A 26,938-nucleotide genomic window follows, 5' to 3' on the forward strand; every position below is an offset into this window, starting at 1 on the left:
GTCGAGTGGTTCTACTAACAGTGGAGAAGGGCCGGCGTAGGGTTCCGAGGAAAGGTGGTTTTTCACCTCGTGGTATTGTTTGTCTCTGCAGTCGTCTCAGGTCGTAACTGTGGATGCATACAACAGTGGTGCCAGTGCTGTTGGCTGCAGGCTTCTGGTCCTTTTGTCGACTTGGGACACAAATGGCCTCTTCCCTCTCGTTGGTGTACCTTTGTTGCCCGGGCCAGCTCAGGAAGTGGCAGATGGACACGCGCACTAGCTTAGGCCAGGGGGACCACCAGCCTGTGTGTCCATTCTCAAAAGACCGGTCGTGGGCGCAGGCACACAGTGAAGTTTCCAAGACAAGCTTACCTAAATTGTCGCAGTTTGGGAGCTTCGCCGCTGCCATCTTGGGATGTGGCACACCTTACCAGAGAACAAAAATGACGTCTCAAGGAAAAGGGCGCTTAGCCCGATAAAGGAAAACTAGCTGGAAGCGTTGCCCGTACTTGCAAGACCGACTGCCGGCACCGTCGTCCCAAATTTATGGATCCTAATCGTGTGGCGGGACAATCCCAAAGCAGGTGACATTTGGTTCGGCTTCAGCCTACTCAAGTGTGTCTGTGTCCTTGGGCGAAAATAAACCGGAATCAAATTAGCAACTGGGAATTGTGAAATTGAGAATTAACTGATACAGCATATGAAGTCAATAGTCATTAAATATGTTAATCCAAATAAGGCATAGATAAAAATGTTAGCCTGGATTCCTTTTTGTCAAGGTACAAATCCCGAAACCCGTGCGATTCTTAGAATTGGTTCCAAGTGTACCGTTCAAGCTCGCTGGCTACGATTTGTAAGTTGCAAAATGTGCCGTGAACGGATATAATAATTAAGCTAAAGAAAGTTATTTAGTGATATTTTGGTTAATAAGCTGATAATGCATTTCGTTTTCTCCCGAGTAATATCTGCCGCTTCCAGTAAAGGTACCACAATCAGGCTATAAGCTACAGGTGAATAAAAAAAAAAAAAGAAATGCGCCCGTATATCTGCGAGAGAGAGAGCGCGCAACAAGTCGAATTGGGCAGGTGCATCCATGTTTGTGGAACGCATCTGTGCACTTGAAGGTTATCGGCGCTTATCGAACAGCGCGACTCGCTATCTGCGACGCCATAAAGAGCGCTAGAGGCACTTGCGCCAAGCAGAGATAAGCGCCGTGGTTCACGGACCTTTGCTTCTGTTGCAAGTCGTTGGCCGTCGCATGTGCTCGCAGATTGCACCATGCTGCTTGGCATTTCACTTTGCCGTTAATTTTCAGAAGTTGGGTGAGTCTGCGATCAGGTGCCCTTTAATTACATCCACGTCGGATTCTGCTGAAGCAAGTTCCGTGTTTTCCCGCCAGGTCACCGGTGACCAACCGGGAAACGAAACTCGGGGCGATGACTTTCGGTTAGCTGTATAGCACGCGAAACGAACGCCCAAGAAACCCAAAGGAGTTCTCTTCGTCGTGCAAGCGATCAAGGAATAGGCGCGGCGTTCGGATGAAAACCGTCGCGCGCGGTCATCGCCACGCTGTTCTTTTTTTTTTTTTTTCGAAGAAAGGGCTAGCGCCGCCGCTCAGTCGGACGCGGGCGGCCGTGTGCCTGTCGTGGTGCTCGCCGCCGAAACACGTGAAAACGTGCCCGCCGAGACGGGCAAGAAGTGTGTTGGCCAGGCAAAAGAAAAGTGAATGCTCGCGCGCTCCTCGTTTCTGGCGTGGGCCGCTTGCCCTGCCCCGAACAATGAACTCGGCGAGCGAAGCCGCGCGGTGCGGTGAGGGAAAGAGGGGGGAGGAGGAAGGGGGGGCTTCCCCGGAGCGGAACGAGTTAAACAAAGGACCTCAGCCAGGCAGCCACAACAGCTGTGTCTGTGTCCGCGTGCCCGGGGCGTGTATGGGAGTGATGCTCGCTCTTCTGAGTCACACGCCGCATCGGTGAAACGTCCCTGCCTGTTTACATCACCTCGTCCACTCCCTCCTCGCTCGCTGTGCGCGGCTTCGCGTGGTTCCTGGAAGTAAGACAGCGCCGCGGCGAAGCAGGATAAGCGAGCAGTCGGCGGCGATCACCTGGCCAAACCTGCCTCAGCCTCTCCGAGAGCAATACGGCAGCAGCGGGGAAGCTGCAAAGCAGGCCCAGCAGAGCCGGGCAAGCAGCCAACAGCAGCCGGCCAGTTAGCCCGGCAAGTGGCGCCGCCTGACAGGACGCGATCGAAGCAGACGGCGTCGTCGACCCTCTCTCTCCCGAGTGCGTTACTCCTGGGGGGTGAGGCCGTTCTCCCGGTGACCAGCTGATTGGGCGGTGGGGCCCAACGCGCACGGCGGTTGGCCGAAGTCGCACCACGTGACACGAGAGCGCGCGCGCCATTGGGCGTTGGCAGGGGGCGCTAGTGACGTGGCCCCCTAGCAACAGGGGCCAGCCACAGCGCCAGCCGGGGATAATGGTGGCCCAGTGCAGCGCAGCCGAAGTGGCCGAGCGTCCATGTCCGCGCTAGGCCTGGGTCTCTTGTTCGGCGGCGCGGCGGCGGTGGAGCGGGCGGCGGCGGCGTCGGCTGGCGGCCGCGACGTCGAGCGGCGGTTATGAGTTCCCGGGAGTGCCCCGCGATGCCCCTGTCGCGGACGCGGTCCCTGATCGCCAACATGAACGGCTCGGCGCCCTCGTCGGAGGCCGGCTACATCGAGAAAAACGCCGCCAACAACAACAACAACTCGTCGGCGCTCGGTGGCGGCGGCGGCAACGGGTCCAGCCTGCTGCTGCCGCCCATCAAGAGCCAGACCATCGCGGGCTTCAAGTTCCAGTCGAGCGTGCACAAGCTCTTCGACGTCGACCAGAACGGCGACTCGCCCGACAACAAGGCGGGCGTCGGAGGCGGCGGCGGTGCGGGCAAAACGTTGGTGGCCACGCCGGAGCAGGTGATGAAGATGTACATGCACAAGTTGAGCCCGTTCGAGCATCACGAGATCTTCAACTACCCGCAGATCTACTTCATCGGTGCCAACGCCAAGAAGCGCCAGGGTACGCCGGGCACGCCGAACAACTGCGGCTACGACGACGACCAGGGTTCGTACCTTCACGTGCCGCACGATCACATCGCGTACCGCTTCGAGATGCTCAAGGTGATCGGCAAGGGCTCCTTCGGCCAGGTGATCAAGGCGTACGACCACAAGCAGCACCAGCACGTCGCGCTCAAGATGGTTCGCAACGAGAAGCGCTTCCACCGGCAGGCGCAGGAGGAGATCCGCATCCTGGACTTCCTGCGCCGCCAGGACCGCGACAACACGTTCAACCTGATCCACATGCTGGAGCACTTCACCTTCCGCAACCACACGTGCATCACCTTCGAGCTGCTCTCCATCAACCTGTACGAGCTGATCAAGAAGAACAAGTTCCAGGGCTTCTCCCTGCAGCTGGTGCGCAAGTTCGCCCACTCGCTGCTGCAGTGCCTGGACGCGCTGCACCGGAGCCACATCATCCACTGCGACCTGAAGCCCGAGAACGTGCTGCTCAAGCAGCAGGGCCGATCGGGCATCAAGGTCATCGACTTCGGCTCCTCGTGCTTCGAGCACCAGCGCGTGTACACGTACATCCAGTCGCGCTTCTACCGGGCGCCCGAGGTGATCCTGGGCGCCAAGTACGGCATGCCCATCGACATGTGGAGCCTGGGTTGCATCCTGGCCGAGCTGCTCACGGGCTACCCCCTGCTGCCGGGCGAGGACGAGGCCGATCAGCTGGCCTGCATCATGGAGCTGCTCGGCCCGCCGCCTCAGAAGCTACTGGACCAGGCCAAGCGGGCCAAGAACTTCATCAGCTCCAAGGGCTACCCGCGCTACTGCACCGTCACCACGCTACCGGACGGCGCCGTGGTGCTGGGCGCGGGCCGGTCGCGGCGGGGAAAGCTGCGCGGTCCGCCGGGCTCCAAGGACTGGACGACCGCGCTGAAAGGTTGCGACGACCCATTGTTCGTGGACTTCCTCAAGCGGTGCCTCGAGTGGGACCCCGCGACCCGCATGACGCCCGCTGCCGCGCTGCGGCACGCCTGGCTACGCCGGCGGCTGCCGCGGACGCCCCAGACCACGGCGTCGGACTCGACGACCCAGCGCTCCTCGGTTTCCTCGTCGAGGTCGGTGATCGCGTCCAAGGCGACCCGACTGGGAGACGAGCTCGCGAGTACGCTCAAACTGCCGCAGATTGGCAATCCCGTGTCGTGATGGTGATCCCGTGCTCGCGGATTCTTTTTTGTTTCTCCCTCCCTCCCCGTCTACGAACCCGTCCCCCTACATCGTGTTACGTCAAATTGAGAGACCCATGGCTCCACCATTGTGTGTCAAAAAGGAAAGGAAAAAAAAAAAATGGGGGGCCCGAGTGCAGTGTTGGATCTCTCCTGGGAGAGCTCGGCTCCAACGGGCCCCCGTGCGCTTCGACAAACTAGTGTGCTGAGCGGTGGGGTTTCTTTTTTTTGCTTTTTCTTCGGGAGCCCATCGGTTGTGGCCGTTTCGTTTGGTGTCGTCCAAGTGACTCACTCCCGCGGCAGTTGGTGATAATGCCCGCGGACGCAGCGGCGTTAAGTAGTTGTACGTCACCTCCTTCGTCCTGGTTCTATGACGACAGCAGCAGCAGCAGCCACCGAGGCGACCTTTCCCACCCTGCATCGGATATACACTATCGTGGCGCATAAAGGACAGCAGCGCGAACGAGACAGCGGCGCACTTCTTGTGTAAATCGGCAAGTCGAAGCAACAACCCTCCTAAATATCCTAACACTCCGCCGGCAGTGATATTCCTCTTTTCTCTCCATTTTCTCAGGTCGAATGAATTTATTTGATGCACGATTTGTAAACTCGCCCGTCGAGGCCCGCTCGTTTTGGGGGAACAAACTTGTTTCCCCTGTTGTTGACCGTTAAAGCCGGTTCCGAACGGGCGCATAAATTATTAACGCATGCCTCAACCAAAATCTTTTCCTATGTCATTGTGGCGGAGTTTCTTTCTTTTTACACGTTTTGCCTGCCTTGCAAAACACGTGGTTGTGCGTCGGTTCTGCATTCTCGCTGATCGCGCTGAACTGTTTGTACAAATTTTTTCTTCCTTCTTGTGGGGGGGGGGGGGGGGGCGATTGAGTCAGAGATGAACGCATTTTTTTAGGCGGTCCCCCTCGGTATATATAGTATATACATTAGCATGTCGACCTCGCCTGCGTTTTGACCTCATTTGACCTCTGTGTGGCTCACTGCCGTTTATTTAAATCCTTTTTTTTGAACTTTTTTTTTCTTTGTCCTCACTCGCGCGAATTTTCTTAAGGTGTTTGTTTGAGAAATCAGGTCTGCAGATGCGGCAAGGTTGGTTATTACCCGATGGTAGTAAGGGGTTTGTCGAAAAACCAAGCAGCGAAATACTTCAAAAAAAGAAAGAAGAGACGCGATTGTCGCAGGAGAAAAAGAAAAAACAAAAACAAAATCGAGTCCGCAGATCTGTGATATTTTGTGTACGGACGGTGCTAGCTAGCCCTACTTGCGAAAAAAGCCCCACATTTTGATTTCGCCTCGGCGCTTCTTTGTTCTCATCCCAATGCACGCTTCGTCCGTCGTACTTCTCCCCCATCGCGGGTTGGTTGGCCGCCGGTTGCACGGGCAGTTTTCGCTTTTTATTATTACTTTTTTTTTTGCTTCGGTCGAGCCGCGAACCCCTCTTTCCGGTTATATTTGGGTTGGAGAGCGAGCGAGAAGGCGCTTGGTTACTTTTTTCTTTTCCTTTATTCGTCTTTCCCCTCCTCCATGCGAGGCCCTACTCCGCCGCCGCTTTGCAAAAGGAAGCTAAAAGAAAAAGAAGCCTGCTGGCGTCTTTGTCGCTGCATCGGCTGTGCTCGAAACCTAAAGGGCGCATTGTCGCCTCGCCTTAGCGCGCCTTCCTCTGTCGATGATTCTTTCTCTCGGTCGCCGAGCAGCTGCTGTCCTTTCTTTATTCCTCGGGGGAAAAAGAAAAAAAAAGTGAGTCACCAGAGAAGCTGGCTTCTCGTTCACGGTGAAATGCATTCGGCCGCCATGTTGGATGCGCGCTGCTCTGGCATCCCTAGTGGGACAACGCCGTTCCGTTGCGCCTTGTCGGATCAGCGGCTCGATTTTATTTTTTCTCGCGTCGCCGCCGGTCTCTATGTTATTCCGAACCCCCCGACGGACGACCTGTTGTGTGATGAGAATCGCTAGTGCCGTTGTCCGATCAGCAGCTTCTCATTTTATAAGCGCCATTTTGTGGTTTTTTCTTTCGTTCCCTCCTTCCTCACCGTCGTGTTTAGCGTGTCAGCCCAAACTCTCTAAATGAGAATACTCAGTTTTCCTTTTCTTTTTCTTCTTTGTTTCTCGTAATTGTAGCGACGATGCGGCGGCTCTTCAGCGAAACCAAAGAGCGGTGTTATTATCAGAGAAATAGCAGCAGCAGCAACAAATGCTCAAAAAAACTGGACGAGAAAGTGTACCGACATAAGAGCGGGCGCCGCATCGTTTCGATTGCAAACTTTTTTCCTTTTTTTTTACTTTTCCGCGAACGCGTCCGTCTTATCGAGGCGGCGAAACGAAGAAACTACTGCCAATGTCCTGTGATAACTGCAGACTATATTTCTGAGCGCAGTGCGCTACCACCTCTATAACATTTGCGCGCCTTTGCGGCTATCGCTCCGACTGCGCGATTCTGTTTTCTGTTTTTTTTTCTTTCTCGCAAGTACAACAACGTTCCAATGGTTGAAATGAATGAACGAGAAGGGTGTTGGTTGGGCAGTGGCACGGGTTGACGTCACAGAGGCTGTTCTGCCGACGATTGCACCGGGTCTTCAATATGACAGCGACGTCACCTCTGGCCTGGCGGAGCTTTTTGCTTTTTTTTTTTCTTCGACAAAATGACCTCGCCCACCACAAGTCCTTAGCGATTGTGCGAGCTTGAACAAAGAGCGTGTGTGTCAGCAGAAACTGGATGGTTGGTTGACGTTTGGTCCATCTCTTTACCCCTAGCCGATTTTGAGGATTCAAGTTAAGATAGATTGTAGCAGCCCGTGCAGATAGCTGGCACGGGTCTACTCGAAGTAGATCTCGACTGCTGATGCAGGCAGCTGAGAGTCTTTTTGTCATGCCTAAATGAAGTACACAGAATACTGATCTTTGACTCTGGGTTTCCTTTTTTTTGCTTTGGCCCAACGAATAGTTGACAAGTCAGACTGGACTGACGTTGGGTTCCTCTTTTGTCCCCCAAACAATTGCGATTAGTCAAATCGAACTAGATGAACTGATAACTGTGGTTGTGAGATAGTGGTGCTCTTTAAGTGTTTTCTTTTTATTTTGCTTCAACATTTCGTGTAGATACTGTTGGTGGATCTGACTTAGGCGGCTGTCCCATGTTTGATAGTTAGTTGTAGGTCATTGTATGCTTGAGCGCTGCAAGCTGTGCTTTGTTTTTTGCACAGGGATGACTGACTATTTAGTATTGTGGATGCTTTTTTCCCAGGTGTGTTCATGCCAAACATTAGAAGAGATTACAATGTGAAACTTTTTTTAAAAAATAATTTCAAAGTGGCACTTCATGTTGTTCCCTGGAAAGTATGATGCTGCAATTCACATTTAATTCCCTCTTTCTGTGAGAGGAAAGTCCATCACTCTGTTTACTGTTTGTGTGCCCACTATAATTCTCTGCATTTTTTTCCCCTGGATCACACTTTCCTGGGACATTTTTAACGAAGTGGGAAATTAAAAGAAAGTTTGCCATGTTTCATGTTTAAATTGTGTCAAGTTATGTGAAGTGTGAAGGTAATATATTCTAGTTTAAATTGATATGCAAATACGTGAATGGCCCTTAGTTGTCTGTTTGTGTCATCAGAGGTTCACTGAATCTACGCGAAATTAAACAAAGACTGTTCAACTTAAAAGAGAATTTGAATCGACAGAGCTTATCTTTAAAATTGGCAGGTATCAGCAAAAGAATATCCCCTATGTGTGGTTTCACCTGATTCTGGAATCCGGCCATAATTCATTTTCAGTTACAAAAACATCCTGCAGCCCTCAAATTCGACGACTTCAGCCTGAATTTGGCTAATGTAGCTTACACTGCTGAATGTAGGAAGGCAAAACTATGTTCTAGTTTACGTTGCCTTGCTCACACTTCATTTAATTGACGTTACTTTCTTGGTGAAAGGGTAAAATGCGGTACTGTGGCATGAATCTCATTTACGTGTAAGCTCCTGGGCCGATTCCTTTCAGTGCCGCTCGAGTGATGACTGTTCTCGAACGTGCATTCTGCAATACAGGTGTGTAGGTGCAGGAAGCAGTCGGTGACCGATCCGCCGTTGGCAGACCTCCTGGCAGCTCTGAAGTGGCTTGCGTGTGCGAGACCGTACGACAGACAGGGCCCCCCTTAGCTCGGGCATGAGGTTGAAGACCTCCGGTCTGTTTTTCATTAGTCAGCTGTAGCTCTTTCAGGAACGACTCCCCGTCCCTTTTCTCTGTCGTCTCTCCGGCATTGGATCTATGCCCATTCGTGTGGTTCCTTACTGCTTCCCGCCACATCAGATGTGCCGCCGCCCGAAGTTTAATTTGGATGGCAAAGCGGTGTCGGCTGAACCGCGGTCTCTTTCAGGCGTGCATGCTCTTCCTTCCTCCGTGCGGAAGCCACCTTTGCTGCCCCACTGTCCCACTTTGCTCCTCTGTCCGGAAATGCTGGCAACAGTCTCCCCTTACCCTTCCGCGGTGTTTCGCCTTTCCGATGTTGGTTGTGCGGGGAGCTCGGGTCCTGGGGGTAAGAGGAAATGGGGGGTGTTCCTTTTTATAGCTGCACGCAGCTTTTGTTTTTAATTGAGGCCAGTTTTCGCTTGCGCTGGGACCACATCTTTTCTTTTGAGATCTGTGTGTGACCTGCTCAAGCGCTTTTGCAGGTTGAACGCTGTTGAGCAGGGTGCCGCATTACTCACGAACAACACATGCTTGTTGTATGTTGTGACATGCCAGCGTTACGCGCATTTTGTACTGGCGTTGTACTCTTTCTCGTGAGCTAAGTATACACTGTGGCTGTGTGGAATGGCTCTACTTTGCGAGGCTTCGTTGTGCTGTGCTGTCTCCTCATGCTCAGGTGGTCTGGTGAGCACTGGAAGAAACTAGTTTTGGTTAGCGTGTAGCGTTCTGTGGACATGTGTTAGGAACCCGCTCTGAATAGCTAGTTGACAAACACTGAAAGGTTATGTCATGCCTTTGAGCAGTGCTTTTAAACGATCACTCTTTAAGTACTACATCATTCTGCACTTTTCCTTTCCAAGCCTAGTGTTTCTTCGTGTCTATAAATCCAGTTGCTTGATAGGTCTCTTCATGGGTATTTCTTTTCCTATTGTGCATGTTAGGTACATTTCTGGTAGCACTCAAATAAGAGACATTGTTAATCTTGTTTCTCCCAGTGAATGTAGGCTAATTTATAGCAATTTCTACAGCCTAAGTGTAGTAGCCACATAGCCTTGAATGTGCGTGGGCGTTTGCACTGCATGAATGAATTATGTAGCCACATCTCTCATGAACAGCTTTTATAAGCCACCATCCCATCCCCCCAGAAAAAAAACGATTGTTTCAGTCAGGTGTTGAATTAGTGAAGGGTTGATACATGCACTTTTTATATTGGAATGGTCAGCTTATCTTTCAAATCATGTGTGGTGCATAAAAATTGTGCATTGTGTTGTGGTGAGCGCTCGGGACAGGCAATACTACTTGCAATCGAGTCAACATTGAAAGTTGTCTTATGGGGCTAATGGCAGGAGATAGAGCATTATAACATAAAAATGCAAAATGAATCTTGCATGAGCTCTTGACAGCGTATGTGACCTAAACGCACTTGTGCATTCTGTTATGGTAGGCCTTAGAAACAGGCTAGGCTCTTTGCAATTGCTTTAGTGTTGGTAATTCTGTCAATGCAGATTTGCTTAGTAACAACATGCAGCAGGGGGATGTGGTAGTAAAGCGCGTTCGACTACATATGGGGCTACATATGCCCAGAGCATATGGGCTGTCAGGATGATCCCTCTGCTATAGCAAAGCGAGTAATTCCCAGAATTAAAGAATTCCGAGAATTCCTTGCATTAAAAGCCAACTGCGAAAAAATTCTTGAGGATGTAAAGTACCTAGTTTCAACTAGCATAGATAAATTTCAGCCTCTGTGAAAAATTTTGTGTTTGTAATGCAAGTGGCAGCATCACGGAAAGGTAGCAAAAATAGATGCTTTCAATAACAGAATTGAAGAAGAGAAAAAAAAAAGAAGATTGTTGCCATTATCGCTCGTCGCAAGTGATGTATGACCCAGAAGATGTGGCTCCTCAGTAAGACCTCAGGGATTAACTGGTGCCTGCAACTGCCTGTGGGGCGCTTAAAGAGTATCGAAGGCGACATGCTGGGACTTGTGTCATATTGTATAACCACCAGATGCATGTGTCATATGCTTAAGTGCTATTTAAAGGCTATAAATAAGAAAATTGGACAATTAGTAAGCAATCCTGCAGGTTTGACAAGATTTCTTCAATGGTACATGCTACTTGTTTGTAACCAATTTAACCAGAGCGAAACTTCAGGGCTGCTTCTGGACCCTCTAGGGACCTGTTTGGCAGGCTAGGACAGCTAATTAGTGGACAGCATTGCACAGGATCGCTGGACTTCCGTCTGTAATTTTCTCTGTTATTCAAATTTTGGCACTAGCAATAGTGTTGGTGTAATGTCATGTTTCGTGGTTGCTGGAGCTGTTTGCTTTTTTCTGCCCGATAGATTTGCAGATGCCTTCAAGTTAAATTTTCTGAAATGCTCAAGTGGCACAAAAATTCTTCAGTTTTTTTTTTTCATTAATGTGCAGTTAACTGGCTGTCATCATGACATCACAAGTTGTTTCTTTAAAAAAATCACTGTTGGCATTGCCAATTAGATTTTCTACTCCCTCCGTTTTCTGTTATTGAAGCACCTAGTCTTGATAAAGGTGACATATGTGCTATTTCATAAATTTAGCATATGAGTTATATGCTTTTGCATATGAGTTATATGCTTTTGTGTAATGCCGCTTAATATTTGTAAGGCCTAGTGGTATTGCCTATGATGTGGGATATTGCTTGTGAGCTAAAATTCTGGTTTTACGCAATAGCAATGTGGAGGAAGGGCTTTAATTATGCTTTAGGCAAATCTGGCTTCGTTTGAGTATCAGTCGCATTACATGAGTAACCACTGCTTTTTGCAACGTTAACGTGGGTTCATGGTTTTTCCGTGGGCTATAGCATACCATGAGGCTACTCTGAAGCTTGCTCGAGAAAGTCTGGTCAAGGTCAGAAAGGGCGCGCAGCATCTGGTGGTGCTTTAACCGCTGCCAAATGTGATTAAAGAACTTTCAATCGTGAGGCCTTCTTACTAAGCACACAGATGGTTGTAGCAACACAAATTCAGGAGCTTTGTACGATTGTAAGCAACACAGGCTAGTTAGATAAAATATCATGCAAGCACACATGTCAATGTACTTTTCGAGCTCTTCCGTAGTCAGCAGCCTGCTAGCCACGAGATATTTTCAGTCTTCAATTCTAGCAATTTATAAAGATGGTCTGATCACGTGTGCTCCTTGAGTAGAGATAGGATAGCAGCATTACTCATTTTGCTTGTCCTTTACTGAGGCACATCATTTACTGCTGCACATTTTGTCATCGTGCTTTTGATGAACATCATTGCGTTTCCTTTCCTTGTTTCTCTGCTTGGCTGCATATGTGCCGTCACACATTTGCTAAGAAACTAGTGGTATTAAACTTGGTGCAGCTTGTGTGGTCCTTGCCAGACCTTGAGGGACCCTTGTTTGGCTTGCTCAAAACCGGTGGGGCAGCATTTAAATAGCTCTCGTCCTGTCGAGGTGGGGAGGGTGTCCATGTGTGGCACCCTGGGCAGCAGCAGCAGCAGCTTAGTGTTGTATAAGTTGTCGTGCCGTCAACACACACTGATCTCTTCAAGGCTGCCGTCTTCCAGGGGATGGTTCTATTTAGGAAGGGGCCGCATCGTGCTGCGACTCTGTTGTAGCTCGAGTAGCCGGAGGATGGTTCCACTCTTCGCCCCTGCTCTGGTGTAATCGACGACACCCTGTTTGTTTGTAACTTAACGTTTTCCTTTGCAAGTTCGACATCACCTTTCCAAAGATCTGCTTCGGTGTTATTGGCAGCCGTTCCGTTTTGTTCTTCCATCTTCAGAAGAGCTGCCGAGAGACTTGCATCGCCTGTCCTGTGGTGTCCCTGTCTCTTTGGTGCTCTGATGTGCATTCTTTGTCTCCAGAACGTCGCCGTGTTTTTGTTGGCCGCGAACTTGCTCAGCACTTCTGTCTCCTGAGAGCTGTGTTGAAAGATTGAGCAAGGGCACTTTGTCGGCTTGGCTGGCTCAGCAGCTGGGCTGCCAATTTCGGAACTGGGAAGCGGAGCAACTGGTTAGTGTCATGCACCTGCTAACACTCAGTGTTGTGCTGTGAACTACTTCCCTCATTTTTATTTTTTTTTGACAAAGCACATCACTCTTGGTGGTCTTGCCAAGAGTGCGTGGCAGGGTGTGGTTGGGCCCTTCCTTTGTTCTTATATCTCTGACACGGCTGAAGTCGTTGCTGCAGACGAGATTGCAGTAGCTGAACTACACTGGAAAGCTCTTTTCACCCTCCCTGCCGCATTGGCTACTTGGTCCCCATGGAGACCTTGGGATTAGTGTCTTGTCTGAAAACTTTCCTTTTCGGTTTCCTCTCTCTCCGTGACACATGTTGGGTGTAATGCGGTTCCGTGCAAGGTCAACTCTTGCATCCCGCGCAGTTTTGGTCAACGTACGCACATCTTGTGGGTGTTTGTTAATGGATACGCTTTTGCTCGATACTTGTGTGCATTTGTGAGCTGTCGTAGTATCTTGAAATGAAGGTCGCCACAGATGGTGCAGATGGTGTGGGCAATGACCATTACAGCACAGCCGAGAATTCATGTTCACGCTAGTATTTTTGAAGTGCCGCAGTCTTTCTGTTGGACCTGGAATGGCGATTACTGCTACTTGCTAACATATTGGTCGGCTGCTCTTGCGATTTGTGGGCCCGAGGTTTGTTTGTGACTGAATGTCCTGTGTAAAATTTACTTGTGCAGACACTAATGTTTGGCTCAGGCCAGATTAGCAGCCCTTTGTTGCCACAAATTTTGCTCAAGTGAAAATCGCCGCTGGGCTGGTTTGTGCACAATTATTGTGGCAGACAAGCAAGGATGCAGCAGTGGGAATGCATGCGTGCTAGTTAACTCTTAATTTGGTCGCAGCGTCAAGAAAAGTTATTGGCATTGTCTGTTCTGTGTGTCTTGCTCTTGATGATCGAGCTTTTACATTGAAAATTTCTCTTGTGGCGTGGTTCAAAGTGTAGCTTGCAAGATTGAGTTAACCTGGAATGCTGCGATTGTGCCTACTGCCGACCTCGCCCACACGACTGCATCATGTGCGACGACCTGACACTTGTTAGGGACCCATAAGTTGGTGCGTGGACCTTTCTGCAACACGCCACACAGCTGTATGGTCTCGTGTTGAGCTGCCGCGCCCTCCGAGTTCCATGCTCTCTAGGCGTCTGGCATTGTTGACTTTCTGTTCCTCTAATTGCAGTGTTCAAGTCTATACATCTTGTGTATGTCAGTGTACGGGAGGAAGACACCACACAGTAATTGTGTGCCTGTGCTTTCCCCTATCTTGTGTCTTAGACTGAAGCCATTGCACTGTGGCTTTTCACCTTGGGTGTATTTTCTTCTCTATCTCATGGTTGGGGCTTGGGAGGAGAGGAGACGACGATGCTCTTTTAGTCAAGTGCGGGTGTCACGTGGATTCGTGCACCTTCAGCCATTGGTGGCGTCAATGTTGTCTGCCGAACCCTGTACAGAGGACGCTTCTGTGAGTGCTTAGTGAATTGTGGAATGTTGCGGCGTGGTGGACCGTCTCTTACTCTTTATTATTATTATTTTTTTTTGCGACCTAGTGGCAGTGGAAATAGCTTGTGTGCATGTATGTGAGTGCGCGTGTGCATTTTAGTGTGTGCGCGGTTGCTATGTGAACTTCCAGCATTGTACATATGTGAACTGGAATTAAACAATGTGTGATGAACTTTTATACACTTAGGCTTTCTTCTAGTTTTTATTCGGCTGTTACGGTGGTACACACAACATTGCAGCTTGGAGGCAGTTGTCTGTGCTACGCCTGCGAGTAGACTGTTCATGCCTTGCATAAAAGTGGTGGTGGACGCAGCCGACTGCCTTGCCTTAACCTAGAGTCCTTTTGCGATTGAAAACGAGAGTTCCAGTGCTGAAGGAGCCTAATCATCAGTGACATGGGGTCATGTATTGTAGTTGCACTCGCATCCCGGGATATCATGTGCACTTACCTGAACCAAGGGCAGCTTTTTGGTAAAGCAAGTTGCCAGCATGCAGCTCACTTATCAGGCCCTGGTTCGAGTAATTTGGGAAGGACGTTTTATGTAGTGCAGCCGCACACATGGTAGTTATGACCGCATGAAACCTAAGAGCAGGTCTCCTCCAAGCGAAATTTGTGCTGTGATGGACCTTGTTTTCAAGGAAACTGACACATTTCTACAACCTTATTTTCGTCTATGGATGACCAGATCTTGGGCGTTATACATTTGACCTTTTATTGAGTGCAATCAGTGTGCCAAAGACTAATTTTCTACAGATGACAAAAACTAGGTGCTAATTAAGCGAGAATCGTATTGAACTGCTTTATGGCAGATAGTGACGGGCACGGAAACTACGGTGCACTGATGCATCAGGTTCCCTTAGTGTCTATAATACCCACCTTTTGCTATAACAACTGAGTGATTCCTTTTCCCATTTAACTTGCGATGTCAAGAATGTATGCATCACTGGGGTTTAATGGTCAAGGGAGTTATAGCTAGCAGGTGTTCATTGGAATAAGTGCATCTCATCCATCACTTGCAGCGTTAAAGGCTAAAGTGGAAGGAATGGTGTATTAGGCATGGTCAGTAATTGCTTACTGTGTTGTCTTACCTTATGCGAGGGCATTTAATGCATCTGCTGTGGAGTGTAAGATAACCTTGATCTGCTGTGCAGTCACCACTGCCCAGAGATATGTGTGATGAGATCATCAGCATTGAATACTGTGCCAAGAAGCATTGAATTCCAGTTGATGTGCTGCAGTAATGGTGCTTTACAATCGTAAGCATATTTAGAGCATGTAGGCTCTCTCGTAATGGATATTTATGTGTGCGGCTGCTCACCATATCGTCTTAACATGTAGCTATGGCCAACATGTGAATTGTAAACTAGCCTTGCTGGCTGATTTTGGCTTTGCAACACTATGTTCACTAAAAACTGTGATGTGAAACAAGAAAGTTTGTATTAGCAGCTGATTATTTCCAAGATGGCAGAATACCTAAACTGTGAATACATAAACCGTGGTTCACCAGCAAATGCAGTGTATCCTAATGTCCAATAACTTGTGGCCTATCACTGCACTATCGCTGACCCTACAATCTATGCGATTTATGCCTCGTAATGGGAGATGCATGGACGAGTTTGAGTACAGCCTTTTCATCATAGCATCTCCCCACATTTCAAAATTTTCGATGTCTATTGGTATAAAGTTTGCACATTTAGTAATTGTGGCATCATTCGCAGAGGCCAGATGAAGTGACCAACCCTGGAAGTCGTGTCTAGATACATGTCGGCATTCACCTTCACTTCTGCCTGTACCAGTACACTGACGACAGTGCTGCCACCTGTTCGCGACGCCAGCCCTTCCATGACATCTTGATATGATTAACGAATTGTGTAGGCTATGTTTTTATACTTTGGTCATGTTAGGGTTAAAGATACTGCACACAAACCCTTGCAAGCATTCACCCGCCTGTTCTTTACACCTTCTGCTTGCTTCTATCATAATGAGTGTAAACAAGGTGCTGGCCACATAGGCCCTCCAAACGCTCCAAGGTTGAAAATAACGCGCAGGCTTGCCGAAAGCGCGGGGACGGTGAAGCTTTACTTTAGGGTAGCAAAAGAAAAGAACAATGTAGACGTGTGCAAACTAAGCATAACGCAACATCCCCTTCAACGCCAGTGTGTGAAAGGCTGTTGTGCCATGCTTTGCGTCAGTGAAATGACGGCGCGCTTCAGTAAGCCTGCGTGTTTGTGCTGTACTACGTGTTGTGCTATCTTTGTGCTGGGGGCTTCGAAATAGCATAGCAGTGATTTATGCAATCACAAATGTTTTCAACTTGGGTTCGCTACAACGATGGCACTTGGGTGTTATGCGAACATTGTACAGAGGTGACTTGCCCTATGCGTTCTGCACCAAACAAGACTGTCTACTGCAGGATGCCCGTGTGAACCGGATGGCATGTGTGCTCGTTATTCGCGTTTGCAAACAGGCTACACGGAGCCTCGCAGACGCAGTTACGTCAGGCTGCCAAATTTGTTCCGTTTACGTTGACATCCAGCACGGCGCAGGAGGCGGTTTATTAGCGGCCATAGCTTACTGCTACCGGTTTTTTTGGATAGCAACGCGTGCCGTAGGTATCGAGCGCGCCTCCTAAAAAGCCGCTGTTCTCTCCGCCTATTCCGGGTTGACGGCGTATGTAGGTCTTTGCTAGAGAAGCCCGAAAAACTCGCCGTCGCGTCCGTGTCACCGCTCCATTTCCTGAACGTCCCGGATTCACAGCGCGACGGAAGCAAGATGGAAAGCCTGCTGCCGCCGTCCCGCGGTGGCCATCCGGCCAGCTGACGAGGGCACACTGTGTGACCGCGGGCCAGCGTAACTGGAGTGTTACGCTCGCACCAGAGCAAGCCCCTGGGTCAATGACGCCCCACACCACCGCGCCCCTCTTCTCCCGGCTGTAGCTGCAAACGTGAGGCCATTTACAACATGCGTCCTTCGACAACGTTTGTGCGTGTGTCTACATGCGGGGGTGGGGAGTGATCGTCTGCTAACGCACACACACACACACACACACGCACCCGGCGTCCACGCGTCGCCTTTTCCAGACGTGATCGCTACGCGCTCCGTTGCACAGGCGGCCCGCCGTTGCTGTACTCGACGATGGCCGCCCGCGCGAGGAAACGAGCAACGAAAAAGAAAAAGGGAAGCGTTCGCCACCTGTGCCGATACGGAGGCAGGCACGTCGTGTAGATAGTATGCAAAACTGGCCGTGCCAGTCCGGTTGGCAGGTTTCGGAAACGCGCGCACTGCTCACGGTCGCTTCGTATTCCGCGGTGACACCGACTGTGACTACGCGCTGACGCGAGCCCTGCCAAGTCCAATGGCGGCCGTCGGGGTCTCCGTAGCAGACGACAGGCACGGAAGGGCGACGACGCGACCCGGGCGTGTGCCCGGAATGGTGAAAAAAACTTCCCCGCCTCTCCGACTGTCGCTCGCCGCTTCTGCTTTATTTCTGTTCATTTTTATCAGTCTGACTAGAGCGTGTACACGGCTCTCATCTGCTGTTTCTCGGCGAAAGCGCCCCCACCTCGCATCTCGCAGTCGCATGCAGCACCAACCGAAATGACAGCAGCTACGGTATGCTACAGCAGCGCGGCGCGCGCTCTCCCGCTACGCCTACGCTTCAGAAACTAGTCCCGAATTCGGCTGCGCGTTGTTCTTTCATTCGAAGCCGCCTTTTGAACGACCGAGGAACGACGACAGCCGTGCTCAGTTACGGCACCCGCCCCGAACCTGTTTTTAATAAACGACGCGGACAGAAGGGGGGGGGGGGGGATTCACAGGCGAGGCAAAATCAGCTGACCGCGGACGGATACGAGACGTTCGAAACCATCGCCCGCCCTGTCGTCCGCTCGCGCCACGGCGCGCACTCTTCCCTTCTCCCTCGTAGGACCGGTCGCTGCTGCAGCGCGAGGCCGTTTTCCACCGCCCTGCACGAAATTGAGAGAACGGCGAAGCAGCCCGGCGGGCCGCTGCGCCGGGTTGTTCCGCAGCATGACCCAGTTCGTGTGGGAGGAGGCTGGCCGCCGCCGCCACCGCCGATCGATAAAACGCCGACCGGGGTCGCGCCGGCCAGCCCGGCCCGGGATCCCGTCGCCGGTGACTGCACGTTCCTGACGCCGGCGCGCAGAAAAAGAAAAGAAAAGTGCGGGTTATGCGGCCCGCTTAGCTCATTCCTTGTACCAGTTGCGAAATCGCCTCCGCTCCTCCCCCCCCCCCCCCCCCCAACTATTTCTACCCGATGCCTTTAAGAGAAAACTTTCATTGCCGAGCCAAAATTCTGAAGTTAACAAATTGTGGCGCCCTCTAGACGCGTACAGGGGAACTGAATGTACTCAGAACATCTCCTGTGGTGTTGACAAACGCCTGCCCTGAGTTAAAAGGGATCAGGACCACTTACTTACTTACCATAAGCGGCACTGAATACTACGATTGCTCTCTCTCTCTCTCCCTCATTTTTCGATTGGTCATGGTAAATAACCGGATTTTAGCTGTCGCGGTGACTCAGTGGCTGTGGCATTCTGCAGCTGCTAAACACAGGGTCACGTGGCCGATTGCCAACCGTGGTGGACGGTTTCCTGTGGCGATGGAATGAAAAAAAAAATTACTCGTACACTGAGATTTATAGATGCACAATAAGGAACCCCCATTCCGCTACGTTTTCGGCAGCTCGTGTGTCGCTGAGACGTCAAAACCTCGGAATTAGATTTCACAGCCCGATTTGAATCGCGCAGTTAACAAAGTACAGTTAGCGTCTGCTCGTAACGGGAACAGACGAACATTTTATTCGCGTCATATGAAGAAGCTGGTTGCCGAAGGCCAGCAGACACTTTGATAGGTCTTCCTAAGGCGTGTTCCTGATGGGCCTCCCGACGCATTGGTCACGTTAGGTGACCGGTTTGCGACGGTGTTTAATTCAAGAACTACGCGGTTCCCTTCGTCTCTAGCAGTGCCCTGGTTTAATGGCGCAGGACAGGCGTCGCATCGCCGCCTTGTCTGCAGTGCACCTTCGAAGTAGCGTCGTTTTCACGGTCTGCACTATCTGAAACTACCTAGGCTTTTTATACGGCCCTATATTTCTTTGCAGTTGGCCATTCCATTAGGCCAGAAGAGATGAACTTTCTTTCTCTCTCTCTCAATATATATAACGTTGCGTTATTTCGGAACTTATCCCCAAACAATGATCATCATCAAATTCAGAGTGCATATAGCTCAGGCAGCCGAGATTTTGGAAGACCAGTGCTTCAGAACGAAGTACAAAAGAAAGAAGTGCACACACACACATCGCATTGTATGTCTTTTTCCTTGTGCTTCGCCTAAGATTTGTTTTAGGACTTGACGCTAAAGAGAAAAATTCCCGTAAACTCTCCAGTTTTTTAAAATATAATAATAATTAGGGCACGAGATTTACAAATCTTTAACTCTGTCTGCGATTAAATATAGGTATCGCAGTTCTATAAACTGAATCTGTTAGGGTATATAAAGCGAACAAACCTGATATACGAGTTTACAGTTTACGTAAATTTGTTACAACGTTCGCAAACGTTTCGCAAAAGTCTTCCTCACTAAAGAGCAGTATATACCAGAGCGGTATATAGTACATCAATTTTGTCCGCTTTAGATTTACTTCGGGAGAGTTCGCTTTAAAACAGACGAGGAGAGAGAGAAAGACAGGTTTTGCTTTTAAAGTAAAGCTTTATTTGCCTTCTCGTCGGGGTTTGACTTTCGTCGTCGTGTCCTCACCGTACGCTGTAATGTGCATTTTACACCCTTCAAAGCAAACAAGGGTGTAACTTTGTGCATAACTCCCAGCATTACACCATATTTGGGTGTAAGGGTGCGAGTTACAGCCCCATTTGCACCCGTATTCGCTGTTGAGGTTGTAAATTATTTTGCAGTGTATACAGTTGCGGACGTACATTGACAGCTCGGGGCCACTGGTTATGTTCTGACAGCTGCTGTTTTCCGAGTAGACAACTTAGCCCACTGTGCCTATTCTTGGCCTATACCACAGAATGGATGTGACGTAAGAGGCATGAACCCAAGCCTCACGCGAGCGCAAGCCTCGATCCTGCGTCGAGTCCAAACTAAGTCGTTCCCTAGCCCACTCTGGCTGGCCATAATTACCAACGGGCAATGGAACCCAATGTGTCAAAACTGCACAAATCAGACATTGGCTACCCAAAATCATATTCTTTGGGGGTGCGAGGGCTTACCCCCTCCCAGGTCGCTCCTGCCAGCTCCCTCAGAACAGACGTGGGAGGAGCTGTTCAGAACGCCGGATGAAAAAATGGCTGCGGCTTAGCTAAGGTTAAGCCCAGGATGCGAAGCATACTAGCCTTTATTTTAGTTGTTGAACCACTGTTTAGCCTGGTGAGCTGCTGTTGCTTGGCTATGTTTGGTTCGGCTAGACGAAGAAACAACTCATGCAGGCGAGCGCACGAGCTGAGACCCGGCTATGTAGCTACGCGGCCGCAAGCGAGCGCACGAGTTGAGCCTCCGCTTTTGCAGCTGTTATGACGTCATATGGTAGCTACGCGGCCGCAAGCGAGCGCACGAGTTGAGCCTCCGCTTTTGCAGCTGTTAACACGTCATATGGTAGCTAGGCGGCCGCGCGCGGCGCAGCAAGGAAGAGCGTGGTTGTTCGGCTAGTATGCTTCGCATAAAACTACGAAAAGCCCTCGTTGCCTGGGCCGAAAGAGTCGCTCCTCGTGAGGGGCCATCCTTGGACTCGGGCCTGCCAGATAACTGAGCAGAATCTCAATAAAGTTGTTACCACCACCTTAAATGCATTTAGGTATGTTTCGCATTTCCTCTTTATGCGCACACCTCTTATCAACATCCCTCCCATGGACAAGCAGCGTGCATCGTCTTTCTCCTCGTGACGCAGGCAGCAGGTAAGGCTGTGCGATAAGGTTAAGGATAAGGGCGATAAGGCTGTGCTCGAGTTAACGCCGCCAACTCGGAACAAGCTTCGCGTCATTTTAGATTTCAACATTGCGTTGGACATGCATGCCGTTATATATATATTTTTTTCGTTCGCCGTCTTCAGGAAAGCCGTTTCGCTACTTGCGAGCCGTTTCGCAAGTTGAGTGCAGCTTCTTCAGGTAAGAGCCAAAGATATGTGGACGAGTGGAGGACGGTGCAAGCTGGTGCAAGCATCGACCTTCTACGCCTTCTCCATCGTACACTGGGTCGGCACGTGCAGGTAAGAGAATTCAAAAAGGGTAGAGTAGACGAAGAGTGGAAAAACAGTAGAGTTGTCAAAGTCTCATCTTTGGCTTTGTTTTTTCTTCAGGAATTGCTTTTATTTCCTTCCTAATCAAAAACACCGGTAGCACACTACACGAAGACGGTTCCGGCGGTGTCCCTTCCTTCATATTCTGATTCACAGCGAATTGAGTTTTCACCATTGGGCGAACCACTTGTTGCTAAACTTGCGGCTTGTGCTTTAAGCTTAAATAGTGACAGAAGAGTAATACAAGTGTGATCTATAAACCATAGGAAGTCTTCAAGAAGAAATAAAATTCTTGTTTTGTTTCTTTTTAGTTAGAGATGTTTTCTCGTGACAAGTTCCTCGAGCTCACTTGAAGCAATAGCCTTTCTTTTCAAAGCTCAAAATTTACTTTAATTCGCTTGATTCGGCGTAATTTCTCACATATATTGCAGTAAGTGTGTTATTAATATGCCAGCAAAACACCAGGTCTTGCAATATTAATCATGGCCTTATACGGTTCGTAGCGAGGTCGCGCTCGGTCATGCTCAAACTTTAAAATAATTTGCACACTTAAAGATGAATAATGGTAAAAATGTGTCTACATAGTTCGCGCACATTTATGCCCAAAAGGTACGAGTTAGCGACGCATTTACACCCGTATTCACATTTAAGGGTGCAAAGTATCTCAGTGTGGATGACACGCATGACGGCAAAGAAATTGCAACGACGGAACAACCGCGACGACATGAACATGGCGGTATTAGTATGACGTCACAACGAGGATGATGAAATGAAGATGAAGGCATGAAGACGGCGGGAACGGGACAATATGGCGATCACGGCATGACGACCTTGGAGTCACGGATGACGGAGGGAAGAGAACGTGATGCGGAAGCTATGTAGGGTGTCGATGATGGCGTGACGTAGGCACTTACGGAGCTATAGCGACGGCACCGCAAACTGTCGAACTTATTCGGAGCCACATAACAACACGGCGTCCGTCGCAGCCAAAAGTGAAGTTATTAAGACGAAGTTCCAAGTTTATTTTCAAGTGAAACGGCGTCTCTTTTATGTAATTAGTCGACCAAGCAAGTCTACATCTATAGCGAAGCTAAGCAATACTCCCATTAACCTCGCCACCTAACGTTTCGATCTATTATTATGCGGTTACTGTGGCACTTCGGCGAGAGCCGGAATTGATCGCGTATGTACGTCGTCTGCTTGGAACATAACTCCTTTCTCTCTCCTTGCGTCTAAATAAATCTACGCCGTCTGCTACGTTTGCCGTCTGCTATAGCAGTTCCGCTGCAGTTATAACGGACACCGTCAATCTCGAGACTGCTCAGCAAGCTCGTATAACGTTCGTCTGCGTCACAGCCGCTAATTCGTTGGTCGGAGGGGGTACGGGGAAAAATTGTAGCACTGCTGCAAGATGCCTAACCGATATTGGCGGGAAAAAAAAAATCTAATCCTCTGACGTCAAGGCGCGACTGCGTCGGAGGAGGCGGCACTCATTCGTGGGCCGGGATAATCCGTCGCGCATTGATTTCTGCGCGTTCCGCTACACCCTCGAAGGTCTCGCGTCGAGTTCGTAGCTGAAACACGACCACGCCATTGCGGGCACGCTATGTCAGATAGAAGGACAAGAGAGAGAGAGAGAGATGAGGAGGAGGAAAGGCAGGGAGGTTAACCAGATATTAGTCTCCGGTTTGCTAGCCTACACTGGGGTTGGGAGACAGAGGTTAGAAAGTGGACAGAGAGGAAAAGGTTAAAAAAATGCGCACAGAGAGACACATACACGATGGGCGTTCCAGTTAGAGATGTTCACAAAGGCACGAGAGGCAGTAATGGCGCTGTACTTATCTATTCTACTTTCTCTTTTAAAACCACTCATCGGCCTTCTTCTGCTGACTTAAGGTTAGAAGGACAAAACGCTAGTGAATGCTCCGGCATAACTGACGTGATATTTCGACTTTCCATTTATGTTAAATGAAGCCTCCCTGGTCCTCGAAGCTTTATAAAGATAATGCCAAGCCATCGGAGCGCCATAAATCATTTACTGTACTAGCTTTTTCGGAATTAACGTGTTTTTGGCTTCCTTTCCGTTTGTGTCGTTGTGTCGTGACGCATAAAGATGGTCACGTGGCAACAGGACGTCGCAACGTTTCGGCATTGGCTCATGCTCGCTCGGTAGTCTGCAAATGCTGCTGTTCATCCCACGGCCTGGCGTAGCAGCGTTGCGGACGAGTTATGATGACGCCTTTTTACGCGATGAATAAACGGTTATGCCCAGATTGCCTTTTCCGAGGAAAAAAAAGGTAAGCCTGTACCCCATTACAATGTTGGCCCTGCGAACGTCTAATCATTTCTCTCAAAAGCGCCGTTTTACCTCATATATCACTCCCCCATGTTATCGTACACGTGCTGACACGGATTTCCGTGATGAATAAACGAATATGCGCAGATTGGCTTTTTCAAAAAAAAAAAATGATGCGTAGGCGTTTGCTACTAATCACCTGATATTTCGTCGTCGTATTCTGCTGTGTTTGGCGTTATTGTGAGAAACGCTGCAAAAGACTCATGAAAGGGAGAAGCGCGGTTACAACACCGAAATGTCAACTGAGACCAGCATGAGACAACGAAGAGGCTAGTGGTAGTAGCAATGTTCACTCGTGTTACAGATAACTGCGAGTACATGTGGACGCGGGATGAAATGACGGGACAGATTTTGTAAATAAAGCAAATTTATAAGACATTTATTATGCACACTGCCTGTCGTTTGGTTCTTGTTGCGTTTCTTCTTGTCTTCAGATTGGATGATGGTGCATTTCGTGCCGCTGCTTCGTGATGCCTTTGCTTCGTTGAAGATGAGAACTGGCCGATGCGTGCTGTAGTACGTGACGTAGTTGAACAATGTCACGTTCGGTAGACCTCGTACGCAGGCGTGGTCCAATACCGCTGCCTCCTCTCGATGCGAACCATTAATTACCAAACGTGATCATTATGCAAAATAGAAGTGAGGCGTGCAGATAGGACACAAGAGTAGAGAAGTGGACAACACGAACGCCGACTATCAACTGAAGGGAGCACTGAAGGGATAAAAAAGAAAGAAGACACAAAACTCATCTGCGCATGCTCAGGAATGGTAACACCACGCGTCAATCGGCTACACGTGCCGGTCTACGTGAGAGATAACTGTTAAGGCACTTAATCTCTTCCTTGTGTAAAGTAATCGAAGGCTGACTCACGCACGACTCACGCCTCACTTCTATTTTGCATAATGAATCCTTACCAACTAGCTCAGCTTTCTGTCGTTCTAAACGTGATCAAGCGTACTCCGACGACGGCTTCATCGTCGGAGTAGACAGAAGAATACGACGATGAAACAGACGACGGCTGCGTTCTCGCCACTTCACGTTGAAGCGAGAGGCAGCGCGAAGGTCAATTCGCTCGCTGCTGCAGGCCCTATATTCAAGACAGCCTTACATGACGGAGGGACGGCCGGGTTTCCTCGATGGGTAGGCATAGAAATGCTTACGCATTTAAAAAGGTAAGTCTATAGTGCACGAAAATAACCGCACTTGGTCCGATCACTTATCTGAAATGGGGTGATTCGGCGCGTACACACTCCCCATGCTATAAAACACGTGCTGACGCCCATTTACGGCATGAAAAAAAACCATAAAGCCTATATCCCATGAAAATATTGTTTCAGGCATGTCGAAAAAGCTCACTAGGAGGCGCTGGGTCACCGCATGCGTCACTCCCCATGTAATTGCGGACTCCGAATTAGGCAATAAACCAACGAATAAGCTCAAATTAATTTTGACGAATAATTGAAAACCATAATCCTATAGCCCAGGAAAATATTGCTTCAGCGACGTCGAAAAAGTTCACTAGAAAGCGCTGGTTCACCGCATGCATCACTCCCCACGCAAATGCAGACTCCGAATTAGGCAATGAACTAATGAATAAGTCAAATTTATATTGTGTGAAAATTGAAAAAACATTAGGCCCATGAAAATAGCATGTTTTCGATGAAAAATAAAGTGCCTCGAAAGCATTCGTCTTGCGCATATATCAGTCCCTGGGCTCGTGCAGATGCCGTTTAAAGCGATAAATGAACGATTAGGCAAAGAATAATTTTTGCACAATTGAAAAAACACAATTGAAAAAACACTAAGCCTATAGCCCATGAAAATAGCATTTTTTCGACGAAAAATAAAGTGCCTCGAAAGCGTTCGTCCTGCGCATATATTAGTCCCCGGGCTCGTGCAGATGCCGTTTAAAGCGATAAATGAACGATTAGGCAAAGAATAATTTTTGCCCGAAAATTGAAAAAACACTAAGCCTATAGCCCATGAAAATAGCATTTTTTCGACGAAAAATAAAGTGCCTCGAAAGCGTTCCTCTTGCGCATATATCAGTCCCTGGGCTCGTGCAGATGCCGTTTAAAGCGATAAATGAACGATTAGGCAAAGAATAATTTTTGCCCGAAAATTGAAAAAACACTAAGCCTATCGCCCATGAAAATAGCATTTTTTCGACGAAAAATAAAGTGCCTCGAAAGCGTTCGTCTTGCGCATATATCAGTCCCTGGGCTCGTGCAGATGCTGTTTAAAGCGATAAATGAACGATTAGGCAAAGAATAATTTTTGCCCGAAAATTGAAAAAACACTAAGCCTATAGCCCATGAAAATAGCATTTTTTCGACGAAAAATAAAGTGCCTCGAAAGCGTTCGTCTTGCGCATATATCAGTCCCTGGGCTCGTGCAGATGCCGTTTAAAGCGATAAATGAACGATTAGGCAAAGAATAATTTTTGCCCGAAATTTGAAAAAACACTAAGCCTATAGCCCATGAAAATAGCATTTTTTCGACGAAAAATAAAGTGCTTCGAAAGCGTTCGTTCTGCGCATATATCAGTCCCCGGGCTCGTGCAGATGCCGTTTAAAGCGATAAATGAACGATTAGGCAAAGAATAATTTTTGCCGGAAAATTGAAAAAACACTAAGCCTATAGCCCATGAAAATAGCATTTTTTCGACGAAAAATAAAGTGCCTCGAAAGCCTTCGTCCTGCGCATATATCAGTCCCTGGGCTCGTGTAGATGCCGTTTAAAGCGATAAATGAACGATTAGGCAAAGAATAATTTTTGCCCGAAAATTGAAAAAACACTAAGTCCCTGGGCCCATGAAAATAGCATTTTTTCGACGAAAAATAAAGTGCCTCGAAAGCGTTCGTTCTGTGCATATATCAGTCCCTGGGCTCGTGCAGATGGCGTTTAAAGCGATAAATGAACGATTAGGCAAAGAATAATTTTTGCCCGAAAATTGAAAAAACACTAAGCCTATAGCCCATGAAAATAGCATTTTTTCGACGAAAAATAAAGTGCCTCGAAAGCCTTCGTCCTGCGCATATATCAGTCCCTGGGCTCGTGTAGATGCCGTTTAAAGCGATAAATGAACGATTAGGCGAAGAATAATTTTTGCCCGAAAATTGAAAAAACACTAAGCCTATAGCCCATGAAAATAGCATTTTTTCGACGAAAAATAAAGTGCCTCGAAAGCGTTCGTCCTGCGCATATATTAGTCCCCGGGCTCGTGCAGATGCCGTTTAAAGCGATAAATGAACGATTAGGCAAAGAATAATTTTTGCCCGAAAATTGAAAAAACACTAAGTCCCTGGGCCCATGAAAATAGCATTTTTTCGACGAAAAATAAAGTGCC

The 26,938-nt window shown here is 48.9% G+C and overlaps 1 protein-coding gene across 1 annotated transcript; it reads left to right on the plus strand.

The window, feature by feature from the left end:
* Positions 1-1,831: 1,831 nt before the first annotated feature.
* On the plus strand, positions 1,832-4,961 carry LOC135914574 (dual specificity tyrosine-phosphorylation-regulated kinase 2-like). The gene has a single exon (XM_065447488.2). The coding sequence runs from the start codon at positions 2,591-2,593 to the stop codon at positions 4,217-4,219; it is 1,629 nt and encodes a 542-aa protein (XP_065303560.1). The 5' UTR covers positions 1,832-2,590; the 3' UTR covers positions 4,220-4,961.
* The last annotated feature ends 21,977 nt before the right edge of the window (positions 4,962-26,938 follow it).

The sequence above is a fragment of the Dermacentor albipictus genome, chromosome 6 (assembly GCF_038994185.2).
Source record: "Dermacentor albipictus isolate Rhodes 1998 colony chromosome 6, USDA_Dalb.pri_finalv2, whole genome shotgun sequence".
NCBI classification, from domain to species: Eukaryota; Metazoa; Arthropoda; class Arachnida; order Ixodida; family Ixodidae; genus Dermacentor; species Dermacentor albipictus.